General features: G+C 46.3%; 1 protein-coding gene across 4 annotated transcripts; it reads right to left on the bottom strand.

Annotated features, from left to right (window-relative positions):
• Positions 1 to 815: 815 nt before the first annotated feature.
• Sys1 (SYS1 golgi trafficking protein) lies at positions 816 to 6,878 on the bottom strand. 4 transcript variants are annotated; one of them, XM_090352420.1, is made up of 5 exons: positions 6,470 to 6,878; positions 5,982 to 6,219; positions 5,514 to 5,759; positions 3,592 to 3,659; positions 816 to 2,072 (listed from the first exon to the last, which is right to left on the bottom strand). In XM_090352420.1, exons 3-5 carry the CDS (start codon positions 5,673 to 5,675, stop codon positions 1,832 to 1,834), a joined length of 471 nt encoding a protein of 156 aa, XP_090208546.1. In that variant the 5' UTR covers positions 5,676 to 5,759; positions 5,982 to 6,219; positions 6,470 to 6,878; the 3' UTR covers positions 816 to 1,831. The 4 variants fall into 4 exon arrangements, with proteins under 4 accessions (XP_090208546.1, XP_090208547.1, XP_090208549.1 ...); XM_090352421.1 differs by having other exon boundaries at positions 5,982 to 6,148; XM_090352423.1 differs by lacking the exon at positions 5,982 to 6,219 and having other exon boundaries at positions 6,470 to 6,484.
• Between the last annotated feature and the right edge of the window lie 11,255 nt (positions 6,879 to 18,133).

The raw sequence follows: 18,133 nt of genomic DNA, 5'->3' as shown, positions 1-18,133 counted from the left end.
AGTTCCTCTAAATTGTTGGCAATTTCCTAACACTCAAATTACACACATTAAACAGGCAGAAAAAAACCTGACACAAGGAAATCCCAGAGTTGTTTCTAACACACCTGGAGCCACAGCCACCACAGCCCACCAACGGAGACAGTAGCCACAGGAAAGCCCTTCAACACAGGCATAGGCTGAAGACTTTGTGTGGAGGGAGGACAGGGAGGGGTGGAGGGAAGAGAGGAGGAGGTGCTGACCTAGCTGCTCTTTCCACCTGGACCCTGCAGCCAGGAGTACTGAATCCCCTTAACTGCTGCCTTCCATCTCCACCACAGCAGAGTTCTGGCACTTTGTCAGGCTCAACATTTCACTCTGCAGGGCTGACAGCCAGGTGGTGAGAAGGCTCCTTAGGGAGACAGCAAAACCCATCTATCTTACCCTAACACTAAAAGCGTAAAACCAACTGCAACAACGTTGCCCAAACCCTAGAAACAGGAGGAACGATCAGTTCAACACACAAGTGAGACTAAAGCCCTGTGCTCCATTGCACCTGTTTAGAAATAACCAGCTTGTGTGTGTGTGTTGGGGGTGGGGGGGGGTGGCTTACCAAGGCCATAGCAGAGGGGGACTAGAGGAGTTCCAGGTACTTGTGGGTTTTATGTTTGAGTCAGGGTTTCTTCTTTATGTAGCCTAGGCTGGCCTGCGATTCACTATGGCCTTGAACTCTGAAACTTCTTACCTCAGCCTCCTGGTTACTGGGATTATAGATATGTACTACCACGCCCAGCCTAGTACTCAGTATTTTAACCAAAGGAATAACTCTGGGACCCAAGAAAGGAAAAAGATGGCCTCATCATTCTTTATAGTTCTCATCTGGCTACACTTATCTCTCAGTCCCAACAATGGCATTACAAAGTAAGTACAGGCAGAACTTTGGAAAATTCTGTATTTATGTACATAGGAAGGACAGCTGTAAGCCTCTCAGAAGAAACTCTACACTACAGGAAAATCTTAGCTGCAAATTCCTGTCTCTATCAGCACCATCTCAGCAGACCAGGGCTGGAAAACTGGAGCTGCCTTATCTCTGGGTATCCATCATACCCTTCCCATAGTAGAATTTTAAATAAAAAGAAACTGCAGTGGGGTATCTAGTTCTTCCCAGAAACAGGCAGTGGTTTTATTTTGAGGGTGAGATCGGAAGGGATGCTGGGATTCTTCACTGGGTCCCATGGTCTGCTACACTGAAGGCTGGCAGAGGGGTGGGGGCTGGGCAGAGAGAAGTGGAAGTCAGTCATGGGTTCTGGAGCATACAAACACGTACACGTGTGTGACTGGGCACAGGCTGTGAGTTTTCCTTGTGCTCAATGCCTCTGTCTGCCATCCTCTCTCTGATAGCAGCCTACTACTCTGCACCTATGTCTCTTGTGTCTACGGATCCAAAAATCAAGTGTTTCTCAAACACAATCACTGTGGTTCGGCAACAGCTGTCCCGAGGTGGGTGGGGAGAGTGGTTTACGCCAATCAGATATCCTTGATTCTTTTTTTTCTTTGTTAAAACAACAGCTGGTGATAGATATGATGGCTCAGGGATGACATGGCTCCAAATATGTCATGCCTGCAGAGAGGTCCCCTTTCTGACCTCTGAGGCTTCAGCAGACAGAAGCCATCTTGCAGCTGTGATCCTGGCCGCTACCTGCCTTCTTGGCAAGGCCTCAATAGCTCTCCACCAACAGAGACTTCACATTTCCAGGGCTCCCTTCAGACCTGGACTGGATCTCATCTGGAGGCTCTGAGCAGCCCAACATGGTTGGGGGTTAAGTACCAGTGGGATTGTCCAAAAGGCCCCATTCTAGACATTGGATTTAGGGGCTGAGTTGAGAGGGATCTCCTTGAGTTCCGTCCGCATGCACAGGTACTCCCCGATGACAGCCATGAGTGCTATGCACACGGCTTGCACCAGCCACCAGGTCAGCGCTGAAGGAAAACGGGAGCTGTAGAACCAGCAGCCCAGGAGGTGAAAGAAATGGACAGTGACAGTGAAATCCAGACACTGCTTCCCTCGCCGGATGAAGTACAGCAAGCCCAGGGCACTGTGGGGAAAGGACAGCAGCGCATTGTCACAGGGTTGTCCTGGCCTTCCTGGGGGTTGGGGAGAGTTAGGACAACATAGCAGTCAGAAGCAATCAAGATAAAGAAGGCAGCAAGGGATGTGGTATAGATGCATGCCAGGTAACATCAGGAGTGGATCACACCTGTAAGCCTAGCCACTTAGGAGGCTGAGATCTGAGGATCAGATCTTTCCCAGGCAGGCAAGTCTGTGAGACTCTTATCTCCAGTTACCTACCAAAAACACTGGAAATGAAGCTGTGACTCAAACAGTAGGATACTAGCCTTGAGCAAAAGCAGCTCAGGGACAGTGGTCAGGCTGAGTTCAAGCTCTAGGACTAGCACCAAAAAAGTGGATCAACTAACAAAGCATGAGCCTGATATGGTTGATGGCAGCTGTCACTGGGACGGTGCTGGAGGCTGGTGGGGTACCTGGAAGCACACCAAGGGACAACATCCGCTGGCATCTAGACAAATCTTACCATGCTAGGGTAGCCTGGAATCAAATGATCTTCCCATTATTCAAGAGAGACCACAAAACTGAACTTTTCCAAAACATACTATCAACGAAGTTAACAATAACAAAAAATTTCTTAAACAAGTGTGTGGGCTGACATACACATAAGCCAAACAATATACTTGGGAGACAAATTTAGGGCAAAGCTCACCAGTGTTCATGTATTTCTCTGTTCTAAGTATTTCCTGTGGATTCTACACACACACACACACACGCGCGCACGCGCCAGTCCTAGGGCTTGAACTCAGAGCCTGGGCACTCTCCTTCAACACTTTTTGCTCAAGGGTAGCACTCTGCCACTTAAGCCACAGCACCATTTTCAACTTTTTCTGTGTAAGTGGTACAGAGGAATCGACCCCAGGGCTTGACGCAAGCACTAGGCCACACTCCTGTCCCCACTAATTTAATCTTTACCGCTATGGGGTTAAGTAATATGCTCAGCCTCATTTTCCTGATGAGGAAACGGGTTTCAGAAACTAGATAAACTAATCCAAAGTCATAAGACTAATGGTACAGCTAAGATTCAACGCCAAGCGAGTCTGCCTTCCAGTCTCAGATCTCAAGTACAATGCTAAACTGTTCTTAAGGAGCAATATTCATGGGTAATCTTACCTAGTTAAGACCCTGAGGACAGACAAGAAGCCTGAGGCTAAGTGAGGAAAGGAGCCGGTCAATTCCATAGCGACCAGGAATAGAAGCTAGTTTTCCTAACTGATTCTTTCTTCACCTAACACCACATCAGAGAAGTGATCAAGATAGAGGCTGTCAGGCAGGCAACACACACAGTGACACAAGAGCTCTTTGCACCTAAGTCAAAACAGCAAAGGGAGGAGTCTCATGGCAGAGCTGCTCCCAGAACTGGCCTCTGTCACCCACTTTATATCACTTCCCGTGCACCAAGTGCTAGCGTGTCCTGTGTCCAAATTTAGGATGTTAGTCTCAGTGCTAAGATCCAAAAGCTGGGTAGCAAAACCAGTGACACTCACCAGGTGAGGGCATTGAGGATGAAGGACATCATGGAGAGTCGGCCTGGAGGTGTAGAAAAGCCCAGGATCTGAGGAGAAAAAGAAATGCAAATATGCTGAGAAGTGACTCCCAGAGCCCCAGGCTCCAGAATCCAGCAGAACGCCTCCCCTGCTGTGTGTGTGTGTGTGGTATTTCATTTGTATGCCAGTTCATTTCCTAAAAAGGGTCTTTCACAAATACCCATTACTCATTTGGTCTTCATAGTATGTGAGAAGGTATCTCATTTCAGAGTGACACAGTAAGTAAAACAAATACCAAGTACACATACAGTAAACAGTAAGATACAGAAGGGGAGTTCTATAAATGAAGGCTTCACAGGCCAAGCACCTACTTTTTAAAATTTTTTTGTTCATCATGGGACTTGAACTCTGGGGCTGGGTGCTGTCCCTGAGCTCTTCAGCCCAAGGCTAGCACTCTACCACTTGAGCCACAGCACCACTTCCAGTTTTCTGGTGGCTAATTGGAGATAAGAGTCTCACGGATTTTTGTGCCCAGGATAGCTTTGAACCACGATCCTCAGATCTCAGCCTCCTGAGTAGCTAGGATTACAGGTGTGAGCCACTAGTGCCCAGCAAGCACCTGCTTTTGTAAATAAAATGTTACTGAAACACTGCCCTACAGCTATTTACTAACATACTGTCTATGGCTACCTTATTTTTTGACCAGTTTTGAATTCAGAGCCTTGCACTATTAGTTTGCCTGCTCAGTGGGCATTCTACCCCTGACCCATGCCTCTAGCCATGCTAACTTAGGAGAGGGAGTCTCAGGGACTTTTCTTCCTGGGATGGCTTTGAACTGTCAGTTCCCAGCTCCCATGCTCCTGTGTTTAGCTAAGATCACAAGCATGAACCAGCACACCCAGCTAGGGCTGCTTTTGCAATGGAAGAAATAAGTAGCTATGACCTAAAATATTGACTTATTTTGCCCTTTTACTAGTTTGCTGACCTGTGGCCTAGAACTCACTCTTCAACCAACCCTAGGATTTCTACATGTCCTTCCTAAGATGACCAAGGTTCCTAGGAAACTATTTGTGCAGAGGAAATCTCCACTAGCCCTGACACAATACTGCTGACTGCCAAACATCTGTCCCTCCAAGTTAAGTTTATAAAGGCCTCTGACACCCATAATCTCTTACCATCTTTTCAAAATCCTTGAAAAGCATTTCCATTACTACCACTACTACTATTATTATTACGACCTATTTGGGGGGAATAACTTGCTCAAGTGCTAAACAAAGAATAAGCAGCAGGGGTGAGGACTCCGTTTCAGTTTCCATAGCTGGAAAAACTATACTCCTTAGCCTACACCACAGTTGCCTTTTGGCTCCACTACACTGTGGAACGTGCTCATTCCTAGGCCCTTCTAAGGGAAACTAGCCTACTTTTCCAGGAAGGTGGAGCTACCTGCCCAATTTTGCACAGCTGGTATGTTTGGGGTTAGACTGGATTGTAATCATGGGTTCTTTGTATTCACCATCTCTCAAACGCCAGTCCCGACATTTTGCTGACAAGGAAAGATAACACCTGCCACAGACCTCACACCAAAATAAATAAATAGGACTTAATAGAGACCTGTATCATCCCAAAGTCCAGGCAGCTCCCACTGCTAGCCCGTGAAAACTTAGGCTCGGGAAGTGATCTGGATGAGAGCTCAGAAAGGAGCTGGATCAGATTTCCCCGGGACAAGGAACCAAGGGCCCTTTGCACCCCACCCTCCCGTTTCTTCTCAGTAAGTCATTCCATTTGAAGAATGGCAGGTGAGGCTTATTAGCAAGGGGACTTCCCTTTCCCAGAGCCACGAAGCCAGAAGTGTGAGACGACAGAAGCGTACACACCCCCCGTAATGCCAAGGCCCCCACCCGCGCCGGCCTGGGACCCCCTACCTCCGCGTCGAACATCTGGTCCAGCGAGGGGCTGCTCCGCACCAGCGCGTCCACGAGCGCCAGCCACAGGCCCAGCGAGCCGTAGTAGACGGTCTGCATGAGCACCATCTGCGCCAGGATCAGCAGCGGGTCCCACACGTAGCTGCGGAACTGGCCCGCCATGCCGGCCCCAGGGCCCGGCCGCCGCCCCGCGCCTCGGTCAGCGCCGCCGCGCCATGGGGTCCCCCTCCCCGATCACCCCGCCACCTGCGGGGACACAAGCCGAGCCTCAGCCTGCCGCCGTCGCCTTGGCAACGCCGCCCCGCCAGAGAGGGGGAGCCCGGGAGTCAGGGGCGAGTTCCCGCCGGCCGGGAGGCGACGCCGGCGGGCCGGGCCGACCCATTCCCGGGGAGAAGGGGGAGCCCGGCCCCTCCGACCCTTCGGCCCCACCCCGGCTCGCACTCGAGCTTCCCGGGAGGTTTCACTCACCCGGCGCCGGGCGCGAGGTCGAAGCGTGCAGAACGTGGCCCGGCCTCACCCGCGGGCTCCCGACACAGCGGAGATGGACGGGACCACGGAGGAGAGGCCCCAGCGGGCCTAGAGAGGCCAAGCTCGGACTCGCCGAGGAGCCACTGCGCCTGCGCGGAAAGGCGGCGCTTCCGGGACGGAAGTGGAGGGGCGGGGCTAAGACTGAGCAACTATGCAGTGGGTGCAACTCTACGACGGGCTACGAAACGGAGGGGCGGGGTTAAGATTGCCCCGAGCCACCTTGGCTCCTCCAGAGGAGGGGCCGCCCGGAAACGAGGTTTGCACATGCGCAGATGCGGAGCGAAGGCGCATTAAGGCGAGACACGAAAGCTGTAGAGCTTGCGCGCCCTCTAGAGGGAAATCCTAGTGAAAAAAGAGGGCAGCCCAGGGAGGCTGAAGGAGGGGTCAGGCCAAGGGAAAGGCCGTTTGATGCATTCGTTTCAGCTTACCTTTCCAAGGTGGTTCTTTCCCCGCCAGCTTAGAGTTTAGGGAAAACTTGAATTTGCAAACTCTTCTACATTTTGTTACCACTGTTCCCATTATACGAGTGATGGAAGACCAGAGAAAGGAAGCAGCGTCTTAAAGGCAGAGAGTGTGGTGGCAACATCAGAATTAGGATCCAGTTGTTTGCCACTACTTTAAGGTTTTAGCACTCACCCACTGCCCGGAAGGTTAGAACGGAGGAGACAATACGAGCCTGGCATTCCGTGGCCGAGTAGTGGGTGTCTTATAATGTGGTTAGCCAATGGAGAGGACGTACAGGCTCTGAAGTCATGCCCAGGGTCAAACCCTGACCTTGCCTGCTGTGATTATTTTATCTCTGCCTTCTCTGAGTCTGAATAGTGGACAGTCAGTAAATATTTGCCTGAATGAGTCAAGAACAGAGAAAGGGCAACAGCAGACTGATGACTCACTTCATTCCTGTCCCAGAAGACAGACTCTCCAACTTCACTGATTCTAGTTTAATCTTCCTGGGAGTGGAAGGAAGGGAAGTAGCTGGTTCTACGAAAGGAACCTGGGCTTTGAGCCAGTTCTGTCACTTACTAGCTGTGCGAACAGCAAGCCACATCCGTCATTAAACTTCAGCTTCCCTGTTTGTGAAGTGAGGAGTTAGACAAGATTAACATTTTCCAGCATTGAATTACACACAACCACTTATTTTCCCATTAAAGATTTATCGTGTAACTGCCGATCTCGATTTCTGAACCACATATGATAACTATGTTATCACCTTAATTAATAATATTCCAGACAAAAATAAAGAAACTTGATACTTTAATCACGAGTAATTTCTCTCTTTTTTAAAAATATAAACTTTATTGTAAAGGTGATTTACAGAGGGGTAACTGTTACATAAGTAAGGCAATGAGTATATATGTATATTTATATATACATATAGATATATATTTAACAGTGTTACCCCTTCCCTTATTTTCTCCTACTCCAATTTGTAGAGTTCATTTCCAACATAGTGTCTAGTGAGTATCACTTAATTTCTTTTATCTTTGGAAACACGCTTAACAATCACTTGGACTCTAGCTTGGAAATTATTAAGATCTAAAGATTTCCAATGTGTTTTCCAAGTCAGCCATTCTTTTGGAGACCCCCAATTCATTTCAACACACATGTGTATATACACATATGCACACATACATATTCAAATTCTTCCAATCCACTGATAGGTCATATGACCCAATGTTTGTGAGAAACATGACCTAGTTTAATTCTTATAATCCAAGAAGGTAGATAATTTCCCTCCTCCCTCACCCCCTGTTTTAGATGAGAAAACTAGTGTGACTCGAACCCAGAAATCTGACTCCAAGCAACAAATTCCTTTTCAGAAGACAAGTAAAACAAAAGGAAGGTAGGATACAGTGAAACAGGTGGTGGGGTTGTGGTAAGTAGAAAATGATCAGTTAAATATTTCCACTCATATAGCCTCAAGTAAGAGATCAGGGAGAAGTAAGAAGAGAGGTTTGGCTTAATTACTACAGGCAGGTCTATCCATCCTGCTAGTACTAGAGTCTGCCTCCTCCCCCCCCTCCGCCCTGCCTCAGGTCCCCAAATGGAAAACATAGGTAGCCTGGAGCTTTCAAGAGTGAAAATTGTCTGGTTAGTTCATGTATGATGTCATCCCAAGAACCTGCCTCCTGGAAAACCCCACTGTTGGGTCAACTGGTTTCCTTCCATTTCCTTTTCCCTTTGGAAGTTCACCTGGTGGGTTCCCACTTTGTGAAGCCCTGGAAATGGGCACCATCCTGTGTCTTTGTCTGTATCCAACAAGAAAATCAAAAGCTATGGTGACGGGGTGGGGGGTGGCAAACCAGGGCAGCTCCCTTGACCAGCCTCTTGGCCTATTTTTGAAACCAAGTAGCCTAGTTGAGAAGCACAAAGCCTGAGCAAGAGCGTCATTGAATTGTGGTGTGATTTCGGGCAGGTCCCTTGTTGGGTTTTAATACCTCAAAATGAAGGAGTGGCACTGAATGCCAACTTCCAAATGCAATCCATGGCCCTGTGCCATCTGAATCACCTAAGGAACATATTACACATCCAGATTCCTTGTTGCAAAACAGTCTACATCTTCAAAAACAGAGTATAGCAATCTGTACACGCACACACACACACTCTACAGTACTGAGGATCAAACCCAGAGTTACCTGTGTTAGGCAAGCATTCCCTTACTGTGCTACATCCCCAGGCAATAACCCATATATTCAGGCTAGATATGGAGGCACACACCTATAATCTCAGCACTGTGGAGGCTGAGACAGGAAGCTCCTGAATTCCAGTCTACCCTGAGCTTAGACACTATCTCAAAAGACATTAAAGGGGGGAGGGGCAAAGTGGATCTGGGGGAGGGAATGTTCCTCAGAGGTGCTCACTCAGCATTCTGGAGCCAGGCCCTGGGTTCAATCCCCAGTACTACAAAACAAACACAAATCCCCTCTCCCCACCCCTGCAAGTATATTAGAAGCTCCGTCACATTTGGTAACCACACAACAAGATAACCCAAACCAACTTCTTCCTCTAACAGAAATTAGTTTTTTTCAGTGACCTTGACATGTCCACAGCTTTCATTGGCCTTTGGGTTCGTGGGTTTTTTTTTTTCCATCTGTTACATGAGGGGTAGACTAGAATAGCTGGTCTCTCAGGGCCTTTCCCACACTGCCAAGTCTGTGGTTACAAACTTATGAATGAAATTTAAGTTTTAGGTCAGGCAGAGTGACCAAGTGCCCCAAGTTGAGCCAAACTGTCCTCTGGGTGGACAAGAAGGCAAATGCCTCTGGTTACTTAGTCACTCACGTCATCCTCACACCAGGGCACTACTGTGAGCATGTAAGATCAACTCTTACGGGGGTCACCTTCGGATCCATTCCAGAAGTCCCGTAGGAAATGTTCTTATACAAGTCCATGGGCTTGAGAGCCCTGCTTAGATTAAAGTCCTGGTTCTATTGTAGTCTTGAGGGATGCCATTTCATCTCTCAGTCTTGTTAGTTGTCTATAAAAGTGGGCATCCAAATAACACCCAAATGCGGGCTTAGCTCACTGCCTGAAAATCTTCTGTGCTATGTAAATGTTTGCAATACCAATTATTGTTATCATTCCTTCCGCTGGAATTTGGGAGTAGAAATACTTGCATTTTATGTCAAGGATTTTACTGGGTATCAGAGAGACTGAACCTAATGACTGGAAGAGAGGAGGAGGTCAGTAATCTTGTTTCTTTTCTTTCTCATCTTACCCTTACTCCCAAGATTCAGCAGCTCCCTCCTTCCTCCCTCCCTTTTGGTTGCTTCATTGCTTTGCTCACATGTTTCCTTTCAGAGAATACATTATGAAAGTCTTTTCCCCCCTCTTCAGTGCCATGTCTGGGGAACAGGTTATGCAATTCTCTGTGCTCAAACTTTTTGGAAACTCCATGTGGGAGGCTGGCATTTGGCCGCCTGTCCTCCAGATGGGTGACAATCCTGGCTCTGGCCAGTTAACTTCCTCTTTTAGAATGGAAACTAGAGGGGAGGGAGAGAGGGAGGGAGAGGGAGAGAGAGGGAGGGAGGGAGGGAGAGAGGGAGTGAGGGAGGGAGAGAGAGGGAGGGAGAGGGAGAGAGAGGGAGAGAGTTTGTGAGCTCATTGGCTGCCTGCTTTCTGCTTTCTCCTTCAGACAGGGAACCTTTTGTTACCCGGACTGCTTTAGGGCTGTATTTGAGGAGGAGCTTTGCTGAGCAACTACTTGTTTCTAAAACAAGCCTGTGAGTTGTAGATACTAATCATAGTCATATTTAACAGATAAGGAAGCTGGGGCTCCGAGAAGGGACACTGTTTATCCAAAGCCACATTGCCAGTGAATGGCAGAGGTGAATTCAAGCTACTATAGGCAGACAGATTCCACACATCATCTATTCCCAGTCAGATAAAATGTACTGGAAAGTTTATACACTCTGTGTGTGTGTGTGTGTGTGTGTGTGTGTGTGTGTGTGTGTGTGTGTGTGTGTGTGTGTGCTGGTGAAAGGACTTGAACTCAGTTCCTTAGTCTATTGCTTAGCTTTTGTGTTCAAGGCTGATGTATCTTCCCTTCTGGCTTTTTGTTGATAAACTGGAAATAAGAGTCTGCCTAGATTAGACACCCAGTTGTGATCTTCAGAACTCAGCCTCCTGAGTAGCTAAGATTACACGCATGAGCCACAGGTCCTTGGCAAGGAAGTACTTTAGAAATGGCATCCAGCCATGACTGGTCTCAATAGGTAGAGTTTAAGCAGAAACCTTATTGAAGTGAACAATGAAGCCGTCGGCTATCTAACACATTCCAGGTAGAAAGAAGTCTAGTGCAAAGCCTGAGGCAGGAATGAGATCTGCAGAATCAGGGCATCACAAGGAACCCAGTGGGGCAGGAACTTTGTGGGCAATGGGAAAAGAGAAAGATGAGACCACTAGCCCATACCCAACAGTGTCTAGCATACAACTCATTGTCAATGTCCAGTGAGAGGGACGAGGTGGGGAAGTAGAAGAGAATGGATGAGAAAGCAGATTGATGAAGTGACTCATTCATTCACCATGTGCAACCAATATTTACTGAGTGCTTATTTTGTGACTGGTATTGCTAGGTTGTGGGGCACATAGCATAATGTAACAGAAATGGTGTAAACTAACTGGGCACTGGTAGTTCACACCTATAATTCTAGCGACTCTAGAGGCTGTGATCTGAGGATTGTGGTTCAAACCCAGTCCAGGCAGGAGCGTTTGTGAGACTCTTACCTCTAATTAATCACCCAGAAACTAGAAGTGGTAGAGTGCTAGCCTTGACTGATAAAGCTCAGGGCCAGAGCCCAGATAATGAATTCAAGCCCCACGACAGGCACTAAAAAGAAATTTTAAAAAGAAAAAAAAAGAATTCAGATGGGAATAGACTATAGTCTCAGGGGAAAATGTCTCTGAAGAAGTAGCATTTCAACAGAGTCCTGGCAAGGGTGTCTCTGCTTAGAGATGGCCTGATTCTAACAGCCAGGCTGTCATCAAATGCTGGTTTTCATTGATTGGAGGAGAGAACAGAGGCCTAAGGCATTGGAGGTGAGTGAGTAACCACAGATGCATATAGGCAAATGGCAGAGTCAGTCTTTGGTCTGTTTCTGTTGGTTTTCCTAGACTAGAGTTTGAACCCAGAGGCCAATAAGCAAGCACTCTACCTGTGAACTACACTCCAGTCTCTGTGTTGACCTCATTACTTGCTACCTTCCTGCTGTATCAACAATACTTGCTGTTTATAAACAGCAGATTCCAGTTTCTGCGGTATCTGGAACATAGGCTCGTGCCTTCCCCTTGATGAGGGGCAGAGAAAGCCAGGAGGAAAAGGAAAGTTCCCAGCATCCCCTAGTTTTCACTGTGCTTCAGGAGCTATGTGACACACGAATCACGTGGCACTGTGTCTACCTCAAGTAAGTGCCCAGATGATGTCTCCGTCGGACCTCAGAGCCAGTGCAGTGTTGTGGAGAAAGTCTGGGGCTTGGAACCAAGGGATAAAGATTATAGGAAAATGAGGTGGGGGATTCAGGGCAATGAGCTTGCTAGCCTGACATTTTACTATTTGAACCATGCCTCTAGCTCTGCTTTTTTTTTTTGCTGAAGATAAAGCCTCATGGTCTTTTCTGTTTGAGTTGGTTTTTAGAACTTGAATCCTCCAGATCTCAGCCTACTGAGTAGCTGGGATTATAGGCATAAACTATCAGCAGGGTTTGTTGTTTTGGTTTTTTATTTGTTTGTTGTTGTTGTTGTTTTGAGATAGATCCCACTGTGCAGCCCAGGCTGGCCTCAAACTTCCTGTCCTCCAGCCTGTGACTCTTGAGTGCTGGGAGAGAGGCGGGCTTTCATGCAGCTTTGTCAGATGGGTGATAAACTGCACCCCTTTCAACTTCAGTTTCCTCAGCTGACAGACCAGCTCTGGCTGCTCCTGCGGCTATCTGCGCTGTGTTTACATGCAATAACATGTCACTTTTCAAAGTGACAGAGCAAGTTTTAAATGGTTGTAATTGTTTGTACCTGGCCTTTCTCCTGTTGCCATCTATACCGGACTAAAGGAAGTGTAAGATTTGTGTGTAGGAAGCTCACAGAGACACCCCATTTCTCTCTCTCCTCTTCCTTTTCCCCTCTCCCTTCTCCTCCCTCTTCTCCTCCTTTCCTCCCTCTCTCCCGCTCCTTCTCTCTTCCTCCCTTCCTTTTATCCCTCTCTCCCCGCTTTTTGTGGCAGCTCAAAACAGGGCTCTCCTTCCTGTTTCACATGAGAAAGAAGGTAGGTTCTGGATACAGGGAACTGGGGACGAGAATGAAGTAGGAGCCACGCCCTGACTTCACCCCCTCCTGCTCCTGACTTCACCCCACTTGCCCTGTCACTGCCCTCATGTCTTCAGGAGGGACATTTTTTTAACCTTTTCTTTTTCCTCTCTTCCTGTATCCTTTTAAGGATACCTCATAAGTGATTTTGTGGGGGAAAGCAGGAATCTGGGCTTATTATGAGCTCAGCAGGTCAGAATGGGATACAAAAAGAATTTACCTGATCTGAATCCTATATCAGCTAGCTTTTGCTGCATAAGGAATAGCTCCTGGGATGTCAGTAACAAACAGTAATCAAAGGTTTACAAGTCAGCTGTGGTAGCTTTGTTACAAGTGTTGCCATTTCTCCTCCTTCAGCCTATTTTTTCATCTGTAAAATAAGAGATGATATCACTGACTTCACAGAGCCAGGATAAGGAGGGTGTTTTAACATTCCCTTTGGGTTAAACATATCCTCTGCTCAAGGTATGCTGGAAACTAGAAGATGTTTGCCCTATTGCCAACTAGAAGTGAAGAAAGCAGTCTGGCTTACAAGTGTTCATTTGAAAGCTAAACAAATACCACCGGCTAAGCTGATGAGACTGAATACTCCCCAAATTCAGGGTAGATGAGACACCTCGTAAGTCATTAAAGGAAGACGCATACATCTGGGATAGACATTACCAACAAAGACCATGTGGCCTAGAAATAATAGTAGTACTAGAAATAATAGTAGTACGTGCCTGTAATCCCAGCATTTGGGATAAGAAGATTGTGAGGTCAAGGTCTCACATGCTAAGTGAGACCTTGTCTCAAACACAAACACAGACACAGACACACACACCGAACTCTTGATAGTTCTGCTAGCCTATGTAATATTTTCTTTTTTTTCTGTTTCCTTTCAGTTTTTTCTCTAGATTCTAATAACTCCTAAGATCTCCTTTCCTTTTAATTTTCCATTTAAAAAAATGGAGCCAATTGGGGCCAGGAGTTTGGCCTAGTGGTAGAGTGCTTGCCTAGAATGCTTGAAGACCTAGGTTTGTTCCTCGGTACCACATACATAGAAAAAGACAGAAGTGGTGCTGTGGCTCAAGTGGTAGAGCTCTAGCCTTGAGAAGGCCCAAGGACAGTGCCCAGGCCCTGAGCTCAAGCCCAGGACTGGCAAAAAAAAAAAAAAATGGAACCAAAGTTTCACTTTGTAGCTTAGGCCAGCCTCAAATTCTTATCTTCCTGCCCATCTATTGCTGAGATTACAAGCATGCACTACCATATCTGGCTTCTTTCTTCTTCCTTTCCTCTCACCTTTTCTTTGTTCCTTCTTCCTTTCCAGTCTTTGGGTTTGTGCTTGCTAGGTTGGCACTCTAGCTTTGAGCCACACCTCCAACTCTTTCCTTTTTCCTAAGGGATTCTGAGGTGAGACATTTTTCATGACCATTTCAAGACCTGGGCTGAGCTAGGAGAAGATGTACATCCAGTAGACAGCCTCAAGCAAGTATATAATAGTCCATACTTAGCTTACATAACTGGTAGCTGTTGACCACTAACTCAGAAACTGCGTAAGAGCCAGGACATGGTGATACAGGTTTGTAATTCTAGCACTGGGAAAATAGAGGCAGGAGGATAGTATCCCAGGCCATCCAGGCAATATACAACGAACAACCACCACCATCACCACAGAAGCCTAGTATCTGTTCACCAGGATGGATCCAAAGGCCTTTCACATACAAAATGTTTCATCAAATGTTTGTTGGATAGATAAGTACATTAGTATATTTGAGCCTGTAAAGAGAACTATCCCAACAACATTCATCCAGTTAGATGGATGAATCTTGTTTCCCCCCTTTCCTTTTCTTTTTCCTCTTGTAGGTCTCAGAGATCAAACCCAGGACCTGGAATACCCCAGGCAAACACCTGACCATGGAGTCATATTCTTATTCCCAAACACAACACATTTTTGTAGAATAGCAATCTGTGCTAGACCTTGAGCAAGGTACTAAGGATATCTCCACCAACCTGACGGTAGCTCTGCCTCATGTAACTTATCTGGTGGGAGAAACAGATGACAAGCAAGTGAAGGAATAAACTCATGATGATAGGTAAAGGGGAAAACATTAAGCAAAGCACACTGAGTAATTAAAAGAGTTATTTTCAGAATTCGTAGAAATACCTCTCATGCATCCTGACTCACTGTGGTGTGGATTTGGATTTGCCTGTCTTACAATGGCAGTATTGTTGTATTCCGTGGATCTGGGTATTTGTATTCCATGGATCGAGCCAGGGTATTTGCAGTTTCTGTGGTTATGCAAGGCAGTGGCTGGACTTGCCACAGGGCCTGGAAAGTCATGGTTGTCATTAGATGGAACTGGAGAGAGATTTGCATAACATTTGGAAGAGCGAAAGGTTCACCGTCTCTTTGGGACACAGAGCCCCGTGATCCCATCCCTCATCTGTTTTGAAAATCATAGAGCAATAGCCTATTTACTGTATGTTAAAAGCCATTGGAGAGAGGAATAATGTGGGTGCTTACAAAGCAATGTCTTTTGTTGGTGGTGGTAGTCGTCATGACTCTTGAACTCAGGGCCTGGCCACTGTCCTTGAGCTCTTTTGCTCAAGGAGAGTGTTCTATCACTTTGAGCCACAGCATCACTTCTGGTTTTCTGGTGATTAACTGGAGAGAAGAATGTCATGGACTTTCTTGCCCCCACTGGCTTTAAATTTTGATCCTCAGATCTCAGTCTCCTAAATAGCTAAGATTATAGGTATGAGCTACCAGGGCTGGGGCAGTGACATCTTTGATGGTGAAAATTATAATATTTATGAGCAATGTATTGTGGAAAGCAGCACATCATCAACATTACCGTGTTAAGATAATAACTGTAAGTGCAAATGAGGAAACTGAGGCACAAAGTGGGTCAAGTATCATCAAGTCAAACAGCCAGGATTGCAGGATTGCCCTGTGAAGTCTGAGCTCTTACCATCTAGCATGAGTAGCATAAGAAAGAAAGGGATGCTGTTAGAAATGTCTCAGGATGTTGGGGTGCCAGGTAGGAATAAGGATACCAACTCAGAAGGGACTTGGCAAGGCAAGGTTTACTTCTGTAGAAGGGACCTGCCATCAGCCAAAAATCTGGCAAGCAAACTCACAGAACAAGCAAGCTACTACTCCCTTTTTATCCTTAACCTAGCAGGCCCCACCCCATTCATTGGCTGAGCTCAGGTTCTCAGTGTGTGAAAGGATGTGTGGCTTCATCAACAAGATGTAACTAGAGTTCAAGGAGCTACTAACTAGATGTGTATTTAAAGTGCCAGGAAAATTATGTAACTAAAATGTAGTTAACAAGGGCCAAGCCACCAGGCAAAAGCAGAAACTTTTCAGAAAAACAGAAAAGACAGACAGACAAACAGCAAAGAAACTGCTCTGATAGAAAAGAGGCTTTTCAGGGCCCCCAGAGAGTAGCTTAGTAATAGAGTGCTCACGTAGCATGCCTTAAGACCAAGGTTTGATTCCTCAGTACTACATATACAGAAAAAGCCGGATGGAAGTCGTGCTGAGGCTCAAGTGGTAGAGCTCTAGCCTTGAGCAAAAAGTGTCCAAGGACAGTGCTCAGGCCCTGAGCTCAAGCCCAGAATTGGCTAAATAAATAAATAAATATTAAAAAAAAAAGAAATTTCAAGATGGGAAATGAAAGCTAGAAGCAGGTAATGGGTTAAAGGTTTGCAGGAGAAGAAGAGGGCATTTAAAGGCAAGGTTAACTAGTATCCCCTTGGGCTTGGTGCCACCCACCTCTGCCAACTCTGGAGTAGGAGATGTGAGGTAAAGGAGAATACCTTCACCCCTTTCATAAGGTGGGTCTTGGCTCTTTTCTGAATTCTCAATACTGAGAAAGAGAGAGAGAGAGAGAGAGAGAGAGAGAGAGAGAGAGAGAGAGAGAGAGAGAGAGAGAGAGACAGACAGACAGAGAGACAGACAGAGAGACAGACAGAGAGACAGAGAGAGAGACAGAGAGAGAGAGGGCTAATTCTGTCTTTCACTTCCATTTGCTTGATGATGAACTAAGTGGATGACATAAAATGTGGTCGCTCACTTGAACTCACTTCAGGCAGAGAAAATAAAGGAAAGCAGGGGAAACAGACATAGATGATTATGTGCTCCTTGCCTGCAACTTTATCTCATTCTCTTAATGACTCTGAGAAGGCATTATCTCATTTTGCAGAGGTCTAAGTCAACTTTCAAGTTTTCTTCAACTGGCAGCTCCTGGAAGGAGGACTGCACTCAAGACCTTCTGGCTCTAAAAATTATAAAGGTTTGGTTTTGTTTAGTATTTCAGCACCATACAGGAAATGGATTGAGCACTGAAAAATGTTGACTACCACCTTTTTGTGTTCTAAGAATCAAAGGGGAACCCCCTCAAAAAACCCTCTCACAGAACTTTTAGTTATTTAATCTTTTGCAGGATCAGGACTTCTTTGCAAATCTAAAGAATCTGAAGGTGGGCATTCACACCTGTAATCCTAGCTACTCAGGAAGCTGTGATCTGAGTGAGGATCAAGGTTCAAAGCCAGCCCAGGCAAGAAAGTCTATGAGACTCTAATCTCTAATAAATTACCCCCCTCCAAAAAAAAAAAAAAAAAGACCAGAAGTGGAGTTGTGGCTTAAATGGCAGAGCCTTAACCTTGAGAGTTCAAGCTTCATGACCAATCGCCCTCCCTCGCCCCCCAAAAAAGCCTGGGTTCTAACCCCAGTTTGTGTGTGTGTGTGTGTGTGTGTGTGTGTGTGTGTGTGTGTGTGTGTGTGTGTATGCACATGCACATGTGTGCTTGGCTTTTTTTCTTTTTTTTTTTTTTTTACACTAGTCCTGGGGCTTGAACTCAGGGACTGGCCACTATCCTTAGAAACTTTTTATTCAAGGCTAGCACTCTGCCACTTGATACACAGTGCCACTCCCAGCCTTTTCTGTGTATGTGGTTCTGGGGAATAGAACCCAGGGTTTCGTGCATGCTAGGAAAGCACTCTACCATTAGGCCAAACTCCTGGCCCTTGGCTTGTTTTTGAAATAGTGTCATGCTAACTTTTGCCTCATGCTGGTCTTGTGTTTGATTTCCTAATCTTCTCCTCCTGCAACTGTGCATATTTTATGTTAAGAAGCTTACTGAAGATTGTTGTGGTTACAACTCAATGGTACAGTGTTTGCTTAGCACGCACACCCTGGGTTTAGGTTCCAGCAGCACATAACTAAATGATTAAAGGCAAAGAAATTAAGTATTTAGAACTCATTACTTCCTAATTGTTTCACTATACATTCACCTATTGTATCCTT

The sequence above is a fragment of the Megascapheus bottae genome, chromosome 18 (assembly GCF_031878675.1).
Source record: "Megascapheus bottae isolate mThoBot1 chromosome 18, mThoBot2.hap1, whole genome shotgun sequence".
Taxonomy (NCBI): domain Eukaryota; kingdom Metazoa; phylum Chordata; class Mammalia; order Rodentia; family Geomyidae; genus Megascapheus; species Megascapheus bottae.
This window is presented reverse-complemented; position numbering and strand designations above follow the sequence as displayed.

What these genes read in the sequence shown, in the direction of transcription:
- Sys1 (XM_090352420.1), bottom strand. Translation starts at nt 5,675, where the DNA reads ATGGCGGGCCAGTTCCGCAGCTACGTGTGGGACCCGCTGCTGATCCTG. An exon ending in ACCAGATGTTCGACGCGGAG is followed by an intron (nt 3,660 to 5,513) that starts GTAGGGGGTCCC and finishes TTTTCTCCTCAG; the next exon opens with ATCCTGGGCTTTTCTACACC. An exon ending in ATCCTCAATGCCCTCACCTG is followed by an intron (nt 2,073 to 3,591) that starts GTGAGTGTCACT and finishes CTTTCCCCACAG; the next exon opens with TGCCCTGGGCTTGCTGTACT.